We start from the raw sequence: 22,306 nt of genomic DNA, 5'->3' as shown, positions 1-22,306 counted from the left end.
AATAAATTTGTTATCCAGGTACTTTTTCACTAAGAAAGTGCCTAAAATCAACCGTATAAAATCTGCCATGTTCACTTTACACAGAGGTATGATGACCTTTTTCAGTCAGGTTAGGTTTTCACTTTAGGAAATGATGATTTTTCATTTTGACTTTACAGAGGTGAGATGAACTTGAGAAATCATAATGAAGTGCAGTGACCTTTCCTCTCCTTTTTCCTATTTTATATATTTACTACCCGATCATCTAACCAGACTCTAAATTTGATCTGAGTATTCATTTTGATGAAAGGAGAATTGAGGATCTTCTTTCCTTCCTTCTTTTTACAAAGAAATAAGAAAAACGAATTAAACTATTTCCTTATATCTTCAGTGATTCTTTCCCTTTGTTGTTTATCATGCAACTTATTTATATAAATGTTGCTTAATGTTTGCACATTAAGCTCATGATTATCAAACCATATTGATTTAATCATTTTGCAAAATGTGCACATTCTTACAAGTTTTCTTACACAAAAGTCAACTCTTCAATTTGGGGATGCTGCAAGAGAAAGATGAAAAAATAAGAGAGAAACATAAGGTAATAATAGTACAAATAATGTGCAGTTATTTTTCCACTCTACAAAAATGTTTCAGAAACAAGTGATGAGAGATAATATCTTGCTATACCTTCAATGTTCTTCATTCACTCTATCCTCTAATAGTGTGAATATCTCCCTATTATAAATAAATTGATTCCATAGAATTTGAAAGGACTTTAAAGAGAGAAGAATGGACCCATTGCTTCTCACTGCTGTTTCTCAAAGTTGTTGGGAAAAATGAATGAGGACGTTATAATTATAAATTATAACAGTATAATTATATACTATTTAGAATACAGTATTGTGTGTGCAGATTAAAAAAACAAGAGAGAGTAGTGTTTACGTATGTCAGTTGGATACCATTTGAAGGTAATTTTGCATTTTCTATCTCAATGTAAGGTGAATGGTAAATCAACAAGTAAGGTTTGTAAACTGGGAAAGAGTTTTTGGCAGAAGGCAATTGGGATAGAGAAGGGACCACTAAGTGAATGATGATTGGAGGGATCGCCTGTGGTGTGAGGTATCTGCTGAAAGTAGACCAAGGACCAAACTTGATTGCCTCTTAGTATCTGTGTTGCAAATCATATTGCTTAAAATTAGAGAAAGAGTAAGAAGGATTGTACCTGTCACAGAAGCAGGGAGTGGGATGGGGTGGGGGTGGCAGAAGGGACACTGGGAACAATGGTGGTTGAAAATGTGCACTGGTGGAGGGATGGGTGCTCTAGCATTATATGACTGAAATGCACTCATGCAAGTTTGTAACTGTATCTTACAGTGATCCAATGAAATTTATTACAAAAAAAAAGTTTTTGGAGAGATTGTGCTGAGGTTAGTTTGTCTATATTAAATTCAATTTTTAAAATAAAAGACATATATATCAGTAAATAACTATTATTCTTATGTGTTCTTCAAATTCAGTCTAATATTTCCAAAGTAAATATTGAATCTTATCACTTTCTAAGCAGATCCTTGCAGAGGTTCTTCATGATCCCAAGAACTAAATTCAAATATTATGATGGCTTGGGAAGTCAGCATATTTAATCACAGAGTCTCTCCCTGGCTATGAATCTTGCATTTTATTATATCTTAATAGGGACAATAGCTATCTGAAAGAATTTTAGTTTCCAAACTCTGACATGATGTCTTTAGGCTTTGTTTGTTTGCTTCTTTGTTTGCTTTGCTTTTGGGGGTCAGACCCAGCAATGCTCAGGGATTACTCCTGGCTCTGCATTCAGGAATTACTCCTGGAAGTTCTCAGGGGACCTTATGTGATGCCAGGGATCAAACCAGGGTTGGCCACATGCAATACAAAGGCCCTACCCACTGTATTACTGCTCCAGTCACTGATATGTTCTCTGTTTTTCAGGCTGATTCCTATTTTGTTCATTTGGTATATAAACTGCTCCCATGTGTGCACATGGACACGTGCACACATATACACAAACACATGTCCTGGCTACCTTTGGCTGGCTGTATTCCACTAGCCTATTAGTGTTAATTGAAGTGTGATATTCTATAGAAAAAATAATTTGCATTTTTTCTATTAGTAGAGGAAACTCTCCAGATGTGCTCACCTCTAACAAAACACTGTCAAACTATATTCAATTTTGAATTCGTTCATCTCTCCTCCTCAACTACAACTTTGGAGGATGGAATTTTCCTTGATCGCCATTATGTTCACAGAATCAAACAATGTTATTTGGAACATTCCTTATGAATTGTTTTATATATATATTAATTTTAGTCACTGAGACATACAATTTTATAATATTTTCACTGATAGGATTTCATGAGTACAACATTCTAACATTACAACCTCCACCAGTGTCTTTTTCCCTCCACCACTGATTCAGGATTCCCCCCTCACTCCGCTCTTTCAGTCAACACTTTTTGATAATGATGAGGTAGAATCATTATTATTTATTAATATTGAAACTGATAAGAGAATGTTTATAAGTGTGCATCTTGTCACCTTGGATTATGGAACATTGTAAACCCAGTATGTGATTCAGAAAGGCAACTGGTTTCTGGTATTCAATTTTGATTTCCCAGAATTTCATTTTTCTGATTGTCCTCTTGAAAAATAGCTATATTGTGAGGTGAAATTTGACATAAAAACCATGGGCACACTGATATTAGAAAAGCAGTTCAAGTACAGAGGAGAAATAAGTCAGGTTGTCAGAGTTACCAGATGCTTTACAGCCAGGGGAGGTTTGATACCTGCACTTTGTCTATTTGATGCAGGGTTAAAAGGGAATATTTCCCATGTAAACCACACTGTCACAAATCAGACAGCCCAAGGTCCTCTAATCTAAAATTATTAATTTCATTAAAATTGATAAAGTAAACAACACATACATTTTAAGTAGCTTCATAAAGTCTAAAATCATTAAAGTGTCCTAATGTATTCTAATAACATTAATTTATTCAATATGCAACTAAAGATAGATACCCCTTGCGGCTAAGACAGTGATGCATAATATTTGTCAGTCTGTTCCTAGGAATAAATGACATCATATTGTTTTTGAGCCTTAAGTACCAAGCAATATAGTAAACTAGTAGGTTGCTATAGCAGCCAGATCTCATACATTTTCATTCCTTTCCGGCTTCTAGCAATTCATACTGTACCTCCTTTTTTCTCTTTTAGAAAGAAAATCTACTTTGCACATCTACTTTGAAAAGCCTAGATGAGCTTGATAATTTTCATGTAATTGATACTGAGTTGGGTCCATCTTGAAATTACGATGTCATGATCTTTTCAGTCACATGCCTAGATCTTTTCTTTAAAAATAATTTCCTGTATTCTCAATATTTAATATTTTTCTGCCATCTGAAAGGAAATGTATCAGTTCTGTCTAAGAAATAGACACTATCATTTTACAATAGAAACATCTATTATAAATCTGCTGCCTATTGCATTTGAGATATATTGCATTTCACATACCAAAAATTTATATATTAACACTGATATTGGCTTCATTTTTCCCATTTCACAGATGAAAAAACTAAGAATTAGAAAAATATGAAAAAAATTAGTCAAGCATACAGCAATTACTGTGTATCTATTAAATGCCCAGCACTATGCTACGTGCTTAGAATTCAGTGAATAACAATCCAGCCAGGAACTTTTTTACACTCTACTGGGGCATATGAACAGTAATTAGAAAAAGCTTCACACCATTATCTAAAACCTCAAAACTGAAGTAGTATTTTATAATGATTTAACCAAGTTATAGAAAACACAAGAATTTTATGGCATTACTAATATACAATCCTCGAAAAAATATTTGGACTTATTTAGAATATTGCATTCTTGCCTCTTACCTACATGTGTTTTCCTGCATTCTTGATCATGTTCTGTATAGACACTGTAGGAAGCATTTCACTATTGTCCAAATATTTAGTAAATGTAGGACAAGAAAAAGTAATGGAAGGTTTTTGTGTTGAATGTGGCCGAAGGCTGTTTGAGGAAGAAAACAATGAGGCTAGAGACCATTCAACGATCTCAGGACTGTGTGTAGGCTGAAAACTTGACTACATTGGAGACTAAGCAAAGAAGCTCCAGGAGGCTGCACTGATTGACATATCTAAGCCACAGAGAGGTCAGAGATTTCACGTCATGTAAAACATCCAGATACCTAGTTGAACAAACCCTACATTTTGAATTTACTTAGATTTACTCTGTGGATGTAAACACAGTTGTGTTTTGTTTTTTTTTTTTTATCATAAATAGCTCTTAACACCTGAGTATTTCACTTCATTCGGTTTCATTCCTTGACCTGACTTGCTTTTCTTGAATTACTCATGGTTTCCAACTTGTTTCTCTAAGCCTTAAATCAAAACGCTGCTCTCTACTTAGTTGGCATGACAATTGCTACTTTGGTTGGATAATGGTGGTAGTCTGAAGACCAACATTTGAATTGTAAATCCTGACACTTATCAAATGATAAAAGATAAATTAAGCAGCCTAAGCTTTTTGATCATCTGAAAAGTGGGACTAATAATACTTCCTAGGTTTTTCATTAAGATTAGTGGTTAGACATTTTTAATTATTTATTTATTTTTTGTTTGAGGGCCACACCCAAAGCTCAGGGCTCACTCCTGGCTCTATGTTTAGGGATCACTCCTGGTAAAATCAGGAAAGCATACTGGGTGCAGGAGAGCTAATTCAAATTAGCTGTGCAAGGCAAATGCCCTACTCACTGTATTGTCTCTCAGCTCCTTTATTTTATTTTTAAATCATAGCACTGTGTAACAATAGGTCTCATTCCCCTGACCCTGAAAGAGCCTCCAATCGTTGGGAAAGACAAGTAAGGAGAGGCTGCTAAAATCTCAGGGCTGAGTGTAAGAGAGACATTACTGGTACCTGCTCGAGAAAATCAACGACATGGGATGACAGTGACAGTAACATAACACTGTAGCATTGTCATCCCATTGCTCATTGATTTGCTTGAGCGGGCACCAGTAACGTCTCCATTGTGAGACTTGTTACTGTTTTTGGCATATCAAATTTTATTTTTATTTGTTTTAAAAATTTTAGTCATTGAGATTTATAATTGAGATTTATAATACTGTCAATGACTGCTTTATACATACAGTATTCTAATACCACCCCATACCATCACCTAGCTGTCCAGCCTCTACCCTATATATATTTCCCCTTCTCTTAAATTTAGTTCTGTAGACTGGTTCACAAAATTTGTTGCTTTGAGCCTTTTGTTATCATTTTATTCTGATATTCCAGATATGAGAGAGAACATTCTCTATTTGTCCCTCTTTTTTTTTTCTGGCTGACTTCACTCAGCATGATACCTTCTAATTCTATTCATGCAGGGGCAAATTGTAGAATTTCGTCTTTTCTAGTAAAAAAGTTGTATTCTGTTGTGCATTTGTATTCCAGGTTCTTTATCTGTCTTGGGCATTTGGGTTGTTTACAGATAATTTTTTGCTATTATGAAATAGTGCTGCAATAAACACAGGGATCCAAATGGGTTTTCTAAACAGAGGTTTGGGGCCCTTGGGGTAAATGCCAAGAAATGGAATTACTGAGTCAATTGGTAATTCAGATTTGTTTTTAAAGGCTTGGATTCTATTGAAATTTTTGTTTATTTTGTGATAATATCCAGTGTAATTTAGGGACTATTCCCAGCTCAATATTAAGGAGTTGCTCCTGGTGGACCAGGAAGAGAACCTGGAACTTTTACCTCCTAGCTCACTGAAATAGTTTCTGACCCTCTGTTGAAAATATTTTATGCCATATTACTTCAGTGATAAATGTGATGAGAAAAAAACTAACATTTTATTAAAATATTAAAAACTAACATCTAATAAAATATTACTGCTCACATTGAAAAGATAGGAAATGTAGCCATAAGTCAGGGTCAAAAAGTATATAAGCTAGAATGCTAACATTATGAGAGAATAACTAAGGTCCTTTAGATTATAACTTATGTTATAAGGACGTTCAAACTCAGTACATCAAGATCCTCCTCGAGCTGTATTTCAGATTCACCACCAGGATCTCACCATTCTACAAGTAAGTGATCATTGACGTAAAGAGAGAGGTTAGGCAGGGTGATACCATTTCACTGAAACTCTTCAGTGCCACCGTTGAGAACCCATGCGACGACTGGAATGGAAAGGAATGGGAGTGAAGATAGACGGTCGGCAATTACACCACCTTCGCTTCGCTGATGACATCATTCTAATAACACCAAATATTAGCCAAGCGGCACAAATGCTGGCCAACTTCAACCGAGGGTGTGAAAGGTTGGACTGCAGCTGAATCTCAGCAAAACAAAGTTCATGAAAAATGAACTAGTCTCTGACGTTCCATTTGCTCTCAGTGGAATGAACATCTCTGAATGCAGCAGCTATGTGTACCTGGGTTGAGAACTCAACATGAGAAACGATGTGGCACCAGAACTGCATAGGAGGAAGAGAGCAGTGTGGAATGCCTTCAAGAGTGTCAAAGAAGTGGTTAAGAGGACAAAGAACCTCCGCCTCTGGGCACATCTTTTCAACTCCACTGTTCTTCCTGCGCTAACATAGCCTCAGAGTCCTGGGCCCTAGGAAAACAGGATGAGAAAGCTGTTTGGGTATCCCAAAGAGGAATTGAATGACCTATGCTTGGAGTATCATGTTTCACTCAAGTGAGAGAAGGAATCCAGAAATCCGACCTCTGTGGAGGGTCAAGAATCAGGAACTCTGTTTCCTTTGCCAAGGCATCAAAAATCAAATGGGCCAGACACATAATGCGATTCAGAGACGACCTCTGGACTAGAGATATAACCCACTAGATTCCACAGGATGTCAAAAGATCGAGTGGTTGCCCAACAGCGAGATGGTCAGACTTCTTTGTCAACACCCTGAATGAATAGTTTGAAGCTCTTCCTGTTCCTGGAGTGGGCCGTTACACTAGCATGTGACAGGGACGAATGGAGACTTTACTGGCGTCTGTTTGAGCAAATCAAAGATCAACAGGATGACAAGTGATACAAGTGATTTATCTTTTTCCCCTTTGTTGGCTACATCACTGTCTGAAGTATAGGATGCATACTAAATTGTCATTTGATGGTCAATTAAAACTTCATTTTCATTTAGAGAGTCACGGGAGCCCTATTATACTGACTTTCTCTAAATCTTACTTTCGTTCATGCTACCTCTTAGAATTCTATAAGTCTAAACATTATTGTTGGAAATGACATTTTTATTCTTCTGAAACACAGCTCTTATAATTCTATAATTTTTCATGGTGCTGGAGCTGTAGTGCAGTGGGTAGGGCGTTTGCCTTGCATGTGCCCAACCAGTCCCAGCATTCCATATTTTCCCCTTGAGCCCACCAGGAGTAATTCCTAACTGCAACACCATAGCACTGTAGCACTGTCCTCCCATTGTTCATCAATTTGCTCGAGTGGGCATCAGTAACGTCTCCATTGTGAGACTTGTTGTTACTGTTTTTGGCATATCAAATACATACTGGCATATTGAAATTGCCAGGCTCTGTCGTGAGGGCAGGATACTCAGTAGCTTGCTGGGCTCTCCGAGAAGGACAGAGGAATCTAACCCGGGTCAGCTGCGTGCAAAGCAAACACCCTACCCATTGTGCTATTGCTCCAGGCCCCTAAATGCAGCACCAGGAGTAATCCCCAAACACAACCAGGTATGGCCCAAAAAACAAAAATAAAAACAAAACAAAACACCGAAAAGTTGCTTACCAAAACCATATTATCATATTTCCTCGAATTACAATCTAATGAAAATTCTTTCATCCCTTCAGAAACCTCTTCCACTTCTATGTTAAGGCATTTTAATATTTAAATGTTGTCTAATGTATCCATATATGTTTCACATATTAACTGTGAAGTCCTTCTTAACACATTTTACCAAACGGATTATTTTTCTATAAATATCTATAGTTACTCCTGACCTGGAAAGACAGATAACAAACAACAGTCAAAGAATGTGGAGTGAGTCCAGATGATATATAAAATGAATGAAGTCAGTTATAGGTGCTCCATTTATTTTTCCAGTCTTAATAATCAGTGCCCTTCGCTACATGGTCAATTTTGCTGATGCGATGCTATGGGCTCTTTTGGTCATCATTAATAGAACTGCCTGAGAGAGGCTTTGATTGTAAAGTTTGCAAACATTTCATGTTTCAGAAATATAAATATTCCTATAATTTCCATATGTACTTCTGACTGACATTCGGTAATGTAAGGGACCAGTCTAATTCAGAAATATTCAGAAATACGTAGTTGGTCAGTCTGTATCATTGATAATATCTGCTGTCAGAGCAAATAACTGATAGTTCAGAGATGTATGAAGCATAAGCAAAAGGCAGAGGAAAAAGAGTAAGGGCAAGAATCGTCAGTCTGTGTCTTTCTCCCTTTGGGATCCTCTAACAAATTATTACATACTGAGTAATTGATAACCAACAAGAATTTATATCAGAATTCTGGAGCCAGGAAATATGAGATAAAGGTTCCAGCAGGGATTGTGAAGGTCTTTTTTGGTTACATTATTGGGGGAGGAAATGGGGGCACTTGGACCATAACTGGCTGTGTTCAGGACTTATTCCTGCTCGGTTGTAACTCCTGGCCATGCTCAGGGTGAGCATATATATTGTCTGAGCCCTAACAGAATCCCCATTCTCTAGGGCATTTGCCTTGCACGTGGCTGACCTGGTTTCAATTCCTCTGTCCCTCTCGAAGAGCCTGGCAAGCTACCGAGAGTATCCTGCCTGCACAGCAGAGCCTGGCAAACTACCTGTGGCATATTCAATATGCCAAAAACAGTAACAAGTCTCACAATGGAGACATTACTGGTGCCTGCTTGAGCAAATTGATGAACAATGGGACAACAGTGCTACAGTACTCTCTTTATGGAGATTTGTATAGACTTTTTTGTGTCCCTGCAAGACAGAGTGAAGCTATAGAGACTCTGTTCAATAAAATTATCCCTCAAAACTTTTAAACATTTTCCCAAAAGATCATTTCCTAGTGCAGTAAACTACAGGTGAGAATTTCAACATATGAATTGGGGGAGAGGAAATTTAAACATTCAATTTGGGGCATTATTGGGGAAAAAACTTCATTTAACAGAATAAAATAAGTATGACTCATGATAATAAAAGGATCTCATAGCTATAGGGTGTGTTAAATCGTGGAAATGCAATAATGAAAAATAAACAACAACAATTCCTCATTTATCCCTTTGCTCAACAGAACTGTTTTCTCTCTCATGGGGTGGAGAGATAAGTGGTAAGAAAGTACCTCTTATAATCTAAGCAAAATGTAAAAATAATTCTCTTTAAAATTGAAAATATTAAATATTTCGGGAACATAATCTAATAAGACAATATTATTATGGATTTAGTTCTCTGATAGTACTGCAAGGTATACTATGAATTATGAGTAGAGTCATCACTTTTAGGTTTCATACAACTAATTCAAGCTGGTTTCATAAAAGTCTGGGATAAATATGTAAAAACCAGTGTGTTCAGGGTCATTCAGTAAATAGGCTCATATGTGTAGATTTGAAGCTGATTGAGTATTTAAGATAGAGTGACAATTCAATTTCTGAAATACATTTTATTGATAATAATATCTCCTCATAGATAATAATCTAACCATATTGTAATAACTATTTTATAAAGAAAGGCATTATCAGTTAAATTTACACAAAGAGCCTGGCAAGCTCCCCATGGTGTATTTGATATGTCAAATATATTAACAATAACAGGTCTCATTCCATTGACCCAGAAAGAGCTTCCAGTTGTTGGGAAAGACAAGTAGAGGCTGCTAAAATCTTAGGGATGGGACGAATGGAGACGTTACTAGTGCCTACTCGAGAAAATTGATGAACAATGGGATGACAGTGATACAATGATGCAGTGAATATCAATTAAGAATATATTTTATTATTTGTCTTTGGACTGGAGAGATAGCACAGCAGGTATGGTGTTTGCCTTGCACATGGCCAACCCAGGTTCAATTGCTCCGTCCTTCTCAGAGAGCCCGGCAAGTTACCAAGAGTATCCTGCCCACACAGTAGAGCCTAAAACAGAAACAACAAGTCTCACAGTGGAGACTTACTGGTGCCTGCTTGAGCAAATTGATGAACAAAGGGACCACAGTGCTCCAGTGCTTTATTATTTGTCTTTATTTGAAGAGCAAAATTATAGTAGAGTCATAAGTGATAGGATTTCTAAGAGTGGATCAAATTTCTATATAAAATCACTTAAGATAGATACATTAATTTTAGTCCAGCCTCTAATGTGTTGAAACTACCCTCTGTTTCAAACACATTTTATGTTTCTTATCTTCAACTTTGAACTTTTCAAGAGTCTTTATTGAATCAGCTACCTTAGACTGCCCAACTTAATTCCTAGTCACCTAACCTAAAATTCCTCTTTGCTATGATATGATATTTTAAGAACTGACTTGAGTAGTTTATAAAAACCATTAATTTTCAGCATCCCTACAGTCAAATCTCAGAAGTAAATTCTTCAGAGCTAAACATCACACAAAATATCAGTCTTTAAAAGTTGGTTTTACAAATGCTTTCCCACCGTTGGGTTCCTAAACGGTGTTTAAGGTGTTAGCACTTCCTAAATGTTCAATTGTAGAAAAAAAAAGTCATTTTGGACTTTTGAGGTAGCTATCTCTAGAGAAAGCAATCTCCCCAAGGAAGATACTTTTCTCTTTTATTGGCCATAATCACTTGCTGGGCTGATTGTAGCGTAGCAGTTGGAGTACTTTTATGCCATGCTGGCAAGGAAGTGCACAGAATTTCTGGCAAAAGGCCAAAAATGGGTCTACACATGGAGAGCATGAATACAATGCATGATTTAGCAACATCTGTGGCTTTGCCTTTAGATACATTAAAAGGTAAGGCATTGGAAACCGGTCCAGAAATGCAGACACAAGGAATATAAGTAAACAGTACCATGAAGTAACTGAGTATGCTCCCTTAAGATTTTCTCCCTAGAGTCAAATCCAATGAAGATTCTAACTACTTTCTTCTTAGCTCTTTAGTAGTGAAATGAGTCTTGGTTTCGGTACATGGAACACAGTGGGGATTTAGTAATCTTGTGAGATGATGACCATAGACCATACATAGACTATGCTATGTATGCACCCATTGTATATAAAGAAATTGATAGAAGCCATATTGCCTAAGACCTCATAATTATCAAAAATTGTTGTATATGCATATCTATTATGTAATAATTACTTAAAGCTATCAATGTGATTGAATAAATCTATAGATATGGAAAAGTTGTTATTAGAATTTAACATAACAGATGATATTTTTGCAGTATGAAACAAAGGAAAAAAACATCATCATATATATTTTATGACCTGTTGAGATTTTATATTGATATTTTATGACCAGTTTTCTTGAGTCAGAATTAAGATCACTAGGTATATTGCCTATGTTAAAGTTATTTCAATATTTATCCAACTCAAAGTTTTTTTAATTTGATTAAAGTTTGAGTTTTGGGTTTTGAATCAAATCCAGCTATTACGTGAAATATAAGTAATTCCCAGAGTAATCAAGCATGACTGCTTATTCTAATATGCATTTAACTACAGTAAATTTTATCTAAATTCAGATGCAAGTCACATAACATAATGCAAAGAAGTTCAACTTAACTCTCAAAGGAATGCCATTTATTAGCATATTCGTGATTAAAGAAATATTTAGCACAAAAACCTGAACACATTAAAGACAAAAAACTAACATAACATTTGGGTTATGATCTGACATACTGTATATTATGATCAACACATTTTTTTACAATAAGCTCTAAGGTTAGTTAGGGAAAAGTGATTAACCAGTTTACATCTTGATTAAACAGAATACAATTGAGAATTTTTTGAAGGGGCCACATAGAAAGGGATTTACCAATCCCTGTGTTGTGAAGATCTAGTTGTATTCCTTTAACCTTTGACTTATTTATTATATAATCTTGGATACCTCTAATCCCCATGTTATCTAGGATTCAATATAAATTAAATTATGCCCATGTAGTCTTGCTTTTTTGGGAATTTAAACCATTCCAGTTATTGGGTTGAAAAGACCCAATAGAGTACTATTACTATTACTATTACTATTACCACTACTACTATTGCTATTACTATTACTATTACAGTGCATAGAGTACAGTGAAATAATGTGGTTTTGGCTTTGTAAATCACACAACTTAGAAAGAAATATGCCAACAAAGAGAAAGGAGGTTCACTTAAGGAACGCTAGAGAGGTAGAGATAGGACATAAGTCAAATATCAATGACAAAAAATATATGATGGCAGAAAAAATATAAGATATTGAGGAGAGAGGACATGAAATTATGACCATCAGATGCACACTCAGAAAAGGAGTAAAACAGGAGCTTGTATTGAGGACAGTGAATGTTTGAAACCCCACTGGAGATGAGACCCTCTGCTAGTAAGTTGGAAAATGATTATGGGTAGTAACGGTACAATCAGTTAAACTAAATCCCATTTATTTTTAACTGCCCAGAAAGGTTAAAATATTTTTTCAGGCACATATTTAAAATTCAGCAGAAATGAGACAACTTTATTTTTTTAATTTATTTTATTTTATTTTTTTTAGAAATGAGACAACTTTAAATGCTGTCCAAAATACTAGGATTTTAGGAAATACTAGTGTTAATATCCTAAATACTAGTATTTATTTTTTTCTAGGTTTAACAATAAATAATTTGCCAAAGCATTTAACAATAAATCATTTGCCTAATTTGTATGTGGAATCAGTTCAGTAGTATACTGTTGTTGACTCAGTACCATTCTATAACAGCTGTAGGGTTAACTTTCATGGGGATTATCCAGTAATATCATCTGAAATAGTCTAGAACATTCTAGCCAATGTCCTTAGAAACTACAAGTGTGTGGCTCTAGAGCAATAGTAAAGCAGATAGGGGATTTGCCTTCCATGTGATCAGAGTCCTGTCCTGGGGAACCCCATACTGTCCCTGAGTCTGACAGGAGTGATACCTGAGCACAGAGCCAGGAGTAAGCCCCAAGTATCACCGGGTTGCCTCTTCCCTCCTCCCCAAATAACCCAGTTTGTGTTTTCAATAGAATCTCATTATTTAATATGACTTATTCTTATTTTTCCTATAAATTGGGGGTTCCTAATTTATTTTTTTGTTGAATCACCATGAGATATAGTTACAAAGCTTTCAGGATCCAGTTTCAGTCATACAATATTCCAACATCCATCCCTCCATCAGTGTACATTTCCCACCACCAATGTCCCCTGTATACCTCCTGCCACCACCACACCCCAAATCTGCCTCTATTCTCTCTCTCTGTCTCTCTCTGTCTCTCTGTCTCTGTCTCTCTGTCTCCCCCCATCTCTCTGTCCTCCCATCTCTCTCTCCCACTCCCCTCTGCCCCCACCTTTTGGGCATTATGCTTTGCAATCCATATATATATATACTGAGAGGCAATCATGTTTGGTCCATTTACTCTTTCTTAACTTTGATAGGTGAGATGTAATTACTATTGTGTGTTTAATTATTGAAGATAATTAAACAAACAATAATAAAATAAAAAATTAAAAACAAAAAATAAAACAATATATGGGTGAATGGGATGTTTGGGTATTTAAACTTAGTTTTTTCTATAGTACAAATGACCTCACAGAAAGAGTGAGTTACTGTCATAAGCTCTCCTCCCCATTATATACTAATCAAAGGAAAAGATACTTGCACAATTATCACGGAGTGCATTGACACCAGCATGGTCAAAACTCTATATAGGTTGTCAGCTTGCTCATTCAAGCCAATTTCTCCCTTGAATCCATGTATCTATATGCCTTTTTGCTTGTTTGACTTGACAGGTATTCAAGAAATATCAGATTCTCTCTTCAAAACTTTTTCCTAGTTCTATCCACTCTGCTTTATAAGTAAATTTATTTCAATGAAAACTACCTTGTTTTCACTCCTCCCCCTAAAAAGGCATCTTTACATGTTTCCGTGACATTCTCATTAAGTTAAAAGTGAAAAGATAAATACAGAAAACATATTCACCTAGAGTTTATTTTGTCTTCCAGGCTCTTCAATGGCCAGCAAGGAATTATTATTCAAAATTTTAGCACAAGATCCATTCTCACCGTTACCAATGTGACACAGGAGCACTTCGGCAACTATACTTGTGTGGCTGCCAATAAGCTAGGCACAACCAATGCGAGCCTGTCGCTCAACCGTAAGTAACACAGCTTTGCCAAAATGCTTCCAGGGGACTCTTGGCTCTTTTCCATCTCTAGAGAATGGAGTTATGTTGGGTTTAGAATTCAGACTCATGTGACATGTTTCATATGCAAAGGAAACAACCTGAAAATAATAGGGATATTTGAAAATGTTATACTTTCTATAGAAGTCTACATTTTTTTAAATCTTACTGTTGAGAACAGGTGAAAAAACAGTTGAAACAACTAACAAATACTTTCAAACCAAAGACACTTTGACAGGATCTTTTCATTTTACAAAATGTGTTCTATTATCCTGAGTCATAGATCAATTTGTGCTGAATTTATTGTTGGTTGATTTTCTTTAGACATTCATATTTTAGTAGCTAGACTTTTCTATGCCATAAATAAAATGAAATAGTAAAAATGATTGTACACAATTGTTTTACACATATACATAACATTTAATTCAAAACAATGTTTTGAAAGGTTCTCTTCATTGTGAAGCTTTCAGTATCTGTATTGCAAGCTGTAATGCCCAAAAGGAAAGAGAGAGAGAGAGAGAGAGAGAGAGAGAGAGAGAGAGACAGAGAGACAGAGAGACAGAGAGACAGAGAAAGAGAGAGAGAAATAAGAAATGTGCCTACCATAGAGGTAGCAGTGGGGGTGTGTCAGGAGAGAAACTGGAAGATTGATGGTGTTCTCAAAGCACACTGGAGAAGGGATGGATACTGTAACATTATATGACTGAAACCCAGTCATAAACAACTTGTAACTGTGCATCTCACTGTGAGTAAATTTAAATAAATAAATAAATAAATAAATAGAACTTTAAAAACAGTAAGAAATTTATAAAATGACAATTCTAAATTAACTTAGACTAACCATCAGACATTAACTAATTAAATAGGAATAATCACAAAGATAATATGGTTAAGATATAGGACCATGAGCAAAAAGCTCTGATTCTTCCAGAAGGCTACAAGTCCAAAGCAAAAAAGAAAATTCATAGTCAAAGGACTATTATATAAAACAAGCACAAGTATCTTAAAGTATATTTCCATTCTTCCTTATGAGGGAGCACTCTGTGATGCTCTAGAATCTGTGCTCAGAGATCACTCCTGGTAGGGCTCAAGGGTACTACATGATGTACCAGGGATCAAATGTGATCGGCCACATACTTTAACCACTGTACTATCTCTTCAGTCCCTAAGGTGTGTTTTATTGAGACCACTATGAAATTGAAAATCTTTTCATGGATAAAATTTAAACACATGTGCTCACCCTGCCTTTATGTTAAAGCTGGATACTAATTTATAAGATATGCATATTAAATATTTAATAAAAATAATTTTAATTAACCAAGAAGTTAATTGAAATATCAATATACATTTACTAAATCAAACTCAATGTTTTGAAATATTGTTTAAAGTTTTCCTAGAATAAATATATTTTATAATGTAATTTAGTTTCCATAAACTACAAATGAAAAAAGCAAAATAGGCACAAGGATTTGTTCAGGTACAAGAAGCTTTTGCTAATTTTTGCCTACAATTAATTTTTTAGTCCTTGTTATAAACTGTGTAGATAATACATTGTTATAAACATAAAACGTTCCAGTCTTAGCAGTTCCAAGAGATAGTAGAATGGGGAAGCACTTGTCCTGCGTGCAACTAACCTAGGACCCCATATGGTCCCCCAAATCCCACTAGGAGTGATTTATGATCACAGAGCTTGAAGTAAGCTCTGAGCACTGCTGTGAGTGACCCATAAAAAAAAACAAAACAACAAAAATTTTCTGATTTTGAAAGTAAATATTTAAGAAGTATTAAAAGACAAAAGAAAATATTCTTTACAGTTCCAAAATAATTAATATATTCTTATATTTCATAATTAATGTTATAGAAACTGGAAATACGTATATTTGTCATCATCTTCTGACAACAGTTCTAATAATTGAAAATGTATAGTTTATCATATACATGATAATTTATATTTGATAGAAATTAGAATGGGATATGCAATACTCTTACTACTTAAAATATAATGTTTATGAAATGTAATAAATGGTTTTATGGTTTATAAAATTTAAATTATCACCATTCAATAATTGCCTTTAACTAAGGTATAATTCATTGCTAATTACTTTTAGAAGGAGTTATTCTATATGCATTATGCATTCTATGAGTTATTCTATTTCTCGTTATAGATTATTTCAACTTAATAACATTGAATTTTCCTTAGTGCCTCTTATTTTAAAAACAAAATACTTGCCATACAATGGCCATCATTTAATAGACTTAAATTTTTTCCATGAAGATTATTTATTGAAATTATTAATGTAACTTCCTGAAAAATATTATACTAGTGGGAATTTTAATTTAAGGTAAATATTGATATTTCATTGGCATGTTATTAATGTTTTAAATTAATTAAATATTCAAGAACTTGAGAGAGCAAATGAACTAAACAAACAAAGTAAAGAAAAATTTAAGACTTAATAGCACATTAACTTTTGCTCTTCAAACTCTAACTCACATTCTGATTTTGAAAAGTAAAACAACAAATTAATAATACATATCACTTATTTAATTATGTGTTAATTTTGTCAGCTTTATTACAATCATCCAGAAAAATGTACTACCCAAAAATGCTTATATATATGGTTCTTCAGAATGGACTTTCCTTTTCTTCTAATATTCAATATGTAGAGAATGTAAAATTATAGTACATTTATTAACAATAGTGATTTATTGACAAATATGTAGCATGTGAATCTTTGTAACTATGTTTGTAACAATGAAAAGCTGTGGAAGAATTAAGAAAACATCTTTATCCACCAAATTCTTTTATAATTTCATTTGTAGATCTAACTATACTAATAATTTCTTTTTCTTACAATGACTATTATTATATATTTTTGCATCTATCAAATTTTAAATTCAATGAGAAGATACGATTAACATTTTGTTTTTATATCTCTCAAACCAGTAAACCCAGTGCTTGCTTTTAAATATTAGCTAGTAACTCTTTAGTACGTAAATGAGTTGTTCAAAATTGAGTAAGTGATAGAATGAGTTAGCTGGCTTTAGCTATAGAATGTGTATCTGTAACTGGATGTACATGACAATGTTGCCATAGCTAAAAATAGCAATTGTGTTAGTGAAGAGTGGGATGCATTTTATTCTAACTTTTCATAGGAATATATCTAATTCTCACAGTTTCCAAAACTTTAAATTCTTTAAACAACCCTCCCCCACCTTTTACAAATGAGGAAATTTAAGAAAAATATTGTTTGTCTAAGTAAAATGGACAAAGCAAAAACACTATAAACATAAATAATCAGCGAACTAAAAGAGAATTTATATCATTTGTAATGTATTTTCTAAAGACAGACATCTACAGATAGCATATTTATTCTTCTTGTGTTATCAATGTATTTTTGATAACTCAGGTTGCAATTATTCAGCACACAAAAGCATTTAAAAATAAGTGTTGAGCTTCAAACAGCACACCTGTTATCAATTTTAAGTGTATGGGAGATAAAAGCGGTCAATGCCTTCTTGCAAACTTGTGCAAAAGTGAGACTCGGGGAAAACTAAAAATACTTATTTTTGGAGAATTTTCAAATATTTTTGTAATGTTACTTACCCATTATGTGTACTTGTAATCTGAAAACTATATATAGGGAAAAACAGTTTTCTTAATTTTTTTAGTTAGAAGAATGAGCAATGTATCCCAAAAATTTCTATCACAAGGTTTATAAAAGAGATCTTTAGCCTCTACACTGATCCAAGAGTAGAAGCTAATTCTAAACTAATCTACTACTAACCTGTGACTTGCTGAAGAATTTTTAAAAATCTATTACTGAAGGGCCAGAGTAATAGTACAGCAGATAAGTCACTAGCCTTGCAAACAGTAGACCCGGGTTCAATCTCTGCACTCAAAATGATCCCCAGAGCACTGCTAGGAGTGATTCCTGAGTGTAGAGCCAGCTGTTAAGCCCTGAGCACCTCCGGGTCAGACCCAAAAATAATTTTTATAAATAGTACTGAAGATTCACCCTTTCTTTACAGAAGGGAATATGTAATGCTGTTTTTCATCTTATTTAGAATTAAAATTTGAAGGCTCTGCAACCTGTGTATATAGTGATATTTGGAATACTATGAATAAGAAAATGTATTTGCTTTTATGATTTCCATCTCTGAACAGTTGATATTACCAAAATTGGTAATCAGACACATGAGTTACCCAACATAGAATCTATACATAGTAGATGGCTTAAACAGAACATTTAGCCACTGGGAATCAGCTTTTCATACAAAACTATTTACACTAAATCCTGGAACTATGACAACTTACTCTCAACGTTAAGTAACCTACATTTATTAGATGATCAAGAAGATAGAAAACATGAATTTCTATCTTAGAGCTCTGCCATAACTAAGACCATCTTAAAAGAAGTGGATTTTTGTTGTTGTGTGAATGTGTATGTGAGTATTTCACATAGAATTAAATAGATTTTTATTTGAGTCCTGGTTATGCTACATATTATTATATATGACTTTGAGTCAGATATTTAAGTGTCAAAAACGTAGTTAATTTCTAAAAGGAGGGCAATAATCCCCACATACATGCAAAAAAAAAAAAACGGGTGAATGAAAAGCATGTATCATCCAGCCTGAAGTAATGTAAGCATTCAATACATGTTAGACCTATTGTGTCATGGTACATCCTAAAGCACTAAGTTTAATTCATTTTTAAAAACATATAGCTGACTGGAATTATTTGATAATTAACTTTACTAATGATCATGTTGGGAAACACCTGGTCTTCTGGACATACAGGCCCTTGAAGTCTTGTGGGCTGTTTCGGTACATGATGTAACAGGTACGCATGCTTCTCATTGGCTGTTATAGCATGTCTGCATGTGTTGTATAACCAATGGATGACGTTATAAATATCCAAGTGGTCGTTGGCAGTAGAAACTTCTCTACCTCTGATGAGATTATAAACTTTCCCTGACAAAGATAAAATATAAGATATAAAATATAAAATAATGCCCCAACTCCAGCTCATGACTTAGCTTCATCCCTTGCTCAGTACATGACTCATGCTTAGCAGCAATAATTTCAGATTAAACATGGTGTTTGCCAAAATGCAAACATCCGGAAGATTCAAAAAGTAATGGATAAATTGTTTCATTTTGTGACTCAGAAAATTCACTCAGTAAGCAACATTTGTCTTAAGTATGTATATTAAATAGTTACAATGTATAAGGCAGTGTTCTTGATTTTGGAGACAAAAGGTTACTTTTCTCAAGGTATTTCAGATGACTACAGGAAGAGTGTTATGAGACAGAGAGACAAACCAGCAACCAAATGCAGTGTAGTCAGAGGCACAACAGTGGGACAGAGAAAAAGATCTCAATTCAGTCTCAGGGGTCAAAAATGTCTGCCATCTGAAATAGGAAATATCACTACAGAATTGCACTAACACTAACATGCAATCTAAATATTATTTTAGTCATAACTGTCTCTCTTACAAAGATAGAGGTTTTCAGTTCATTCACTGATACTCGTGAGCAAAATAGTGGCATACATAAAAGAAAAATCAACTCAGTTTGGTTGACTCAGGACAAGTTCTAGAGGAGATTACCTTGAATTAAGGATGTAAACTAAGTTAATCCTAAATGTGAAAATGTTGATGTATGAGAGAGAGAGGGAGAGAGAGAAAGAGAGAAGGAGAGAGAATATTGGTGAGAGGGACTGCACTGTCACTGTTATGGCACAGCTCATGAAGAGAGATGCCAATGTAACGCTGTTAATCTGATATGGTTGAAAACAAAATAGAACTATAATATGGTTGGGAATGTTGAGAAATTATTTTGGGACAAGTTGTAGCAATGAGGACAAAAAGTAGTGTGATTTTGTTTGAAATTTAATCTTAGTGTTTTAATAAAATAAAGATGTTAACATTCTGTTCCAGAGACACTTAGGTCCTGTTGAGGATTAATCCTAGATGCTAGATTTATAATAATAAAATACAAAGAAAACAATTTCTTAAAAAGAATTGCAGAGATGAGAGTTGAAAGACAGTGAGAAGACAGGTAATACTGACTAAATCAGGATAGAATGGAGAGGAATTTCTATAAATTTAGATAGTTACCAGTCTTCAGTTTGGATAGCATTAACCTAGAAAGAAAATGAGAGGAGGATTATTACTTGTAATCTGGGGGAACTGGTGAAGCTTTGATGAAGATAAATCAATTCAATTTCAGACAGACACTGTTGGAGGCTATGTTGAGTTGGTAGCTAGATACAAAAGGCCCAAATAGAATGAGTTGGAATTTAACAAAATAGAGGTAATCATTTCAGGCATGAAAATAATGAGTTTTATCACAAAAACAATGAAGAGTGAGTAGATGAACGAGGACTGAAATCCAACTAAAATCAATATTGAAGAAATAGCTGAGGAAGCGTCTCGGAAAGGCATGAGAATTGAGTGTGGATGAAGATACCAGAGGAAGATCATTCCTAAGGAATCCAGAGGTGTTCGATCAGAGGAAAGGTCAGCAGTATCCAGAACCAAGTCAGATCAGAAGTAATCTGCAAATCAGATGCTTTTTCTATGAACTAGCAGTTACTGGTGATCTCTGCCAAACAGTTTCTGTAGAGCACTTCAGGTAGAATCCAAAGTTCTCTGCATTCAAGTAGTAAAACAGGGAAACCAGCAGCAAATTACTATAGATTCTGGGCTATGGAAGAAAGAATGCAGATAAATGATCTGCCTGGATATTTAGAAGTTGACCTGATTTGGGCTTTTGGTGTGATTAATAGGCCTAAGGGTATATATATATCAACAATTTCTTAAGTTCTTAACATACAAAAGAGCTTCAACTGAGTATGTCTAATATTTGGTTCTCTATAGCCACCATGTATCTTGCTTTTGTGAAAGCCACTTTCATGCTTAACTTCCCTCTTTTCCTTAAATAGTTCTTAAATGCCAGAGAAATAAGAAAGGTCATTGATTTAGTATGATGTTACCCAAGCTTTTCTCTTCATTGATCAATAGGGTTTATATTGTGATTGAAAAACAAACTATTAGTAGAAATGCTGGTAGTTTTAACAATAGAGTGACTTCAGGTGCATACATACATGATCAATAGAGGAAAAACAAAATTCACCATTAAAAGGCTATAGGACAACTAATATATGATAAACCCATCATCCTCTACTATTTATAGACTTGCTTTTTAATTTTATTGAATTAAACATTGCATATTAAAATAGATGAATTTCAGGTGTACAACTTTATAGCTATTTTGTATACTACATGCACTAGTATATACAATATTATGCTAATAACTAATTCTACTCCTGTCCTTTACCTTTAAAATGACCACTTTCTTCTTCAATTTTTGTAAGCTACACGTGCATTTTGAAGGTTGTCAGAGAGAGAGAGAGAAACAGAGACAGAGAGAGAGAAGGAGAGGAAGAGGGAAAGAGATTATCTTTTAGATTTTTTTGTCATCCCCAAGGAACAACTACTTTAACAAAATTAATAATAGTATACTAACTCTTCATAGTAAAGCTCCTCATTAAGTAAAAAATTCACTAAGTAAAATTTATTTAAGATTCTTAATTTCTTTCTTTTATTCTTTCCTTCTTTCTTTTTTTTTTCTGACTAAACATAAGCAACTGAAAGAAATGGTTCCTCTATGATTTTTTCTTAAATTGAACAGTCCCATCCTGCCATCTATGGGTTCAATCTCTCAAATGTACACTATTGTTGGATCAGTAGTATAGTAACCAATAAAAATCATTTCGATAAGTAGCATCTATTGCATGTTTTATTACCCCACTTTAATAAAAGAAAATATATTCATTATAAAAACACATATTAAAAGATTCACTTTGTAAGATAGCCCACCCCAGTGGTACTCAGAGGTCACTCCTAGCCTATACTCAGGGGACCATTTGTAAAACAAGAGGCTTAACCCC

General features: G+C 34.5%; 1 protein-coding gene across 1 annotated transcript in view; it reads left to right on the top strand.

Annotated features, from left to right (window-relative positions):
* The window catches only part of NEGR1 (neuronal growth regulator 1), an 889,928-nt gene that overhangs the window by 686,918 nt on the left and 180,704 nt on the right, over nucleotides 1-22,306 (top strand). The window contains exon 6 of the mRNA XM_004603347.2: nucleotides 14,169-14,320. Within this exon, the coding sequence (XP_004603404.1) occupies nucleotides 14,169-14,320 (152 nt within the window). The remainder of the gene's footprint in view (nucleotides 1-14,168; nucleotides 14,321-22,306) is intronic.

This window comes from Sorex araneus, chromosome 5 (assembly GCF_027595985.1).
Source record: "Sorex araneus isolate mSorAra2 chromosome 5, mSorAra2.pri, whole genome shotgun sequence".
Classification (NCBI taxonomy): Eukaryota; Metazoa; Chordata; class Mammalia; order Eulipotyphla; family Soricidae; genus Sorex; species Sorex araneus.
The sequence above is the reverse complement of the archived record's forward strand: the minus strand, read 5'-3'. Positions and strand labels throughout refer to the sequence as shown.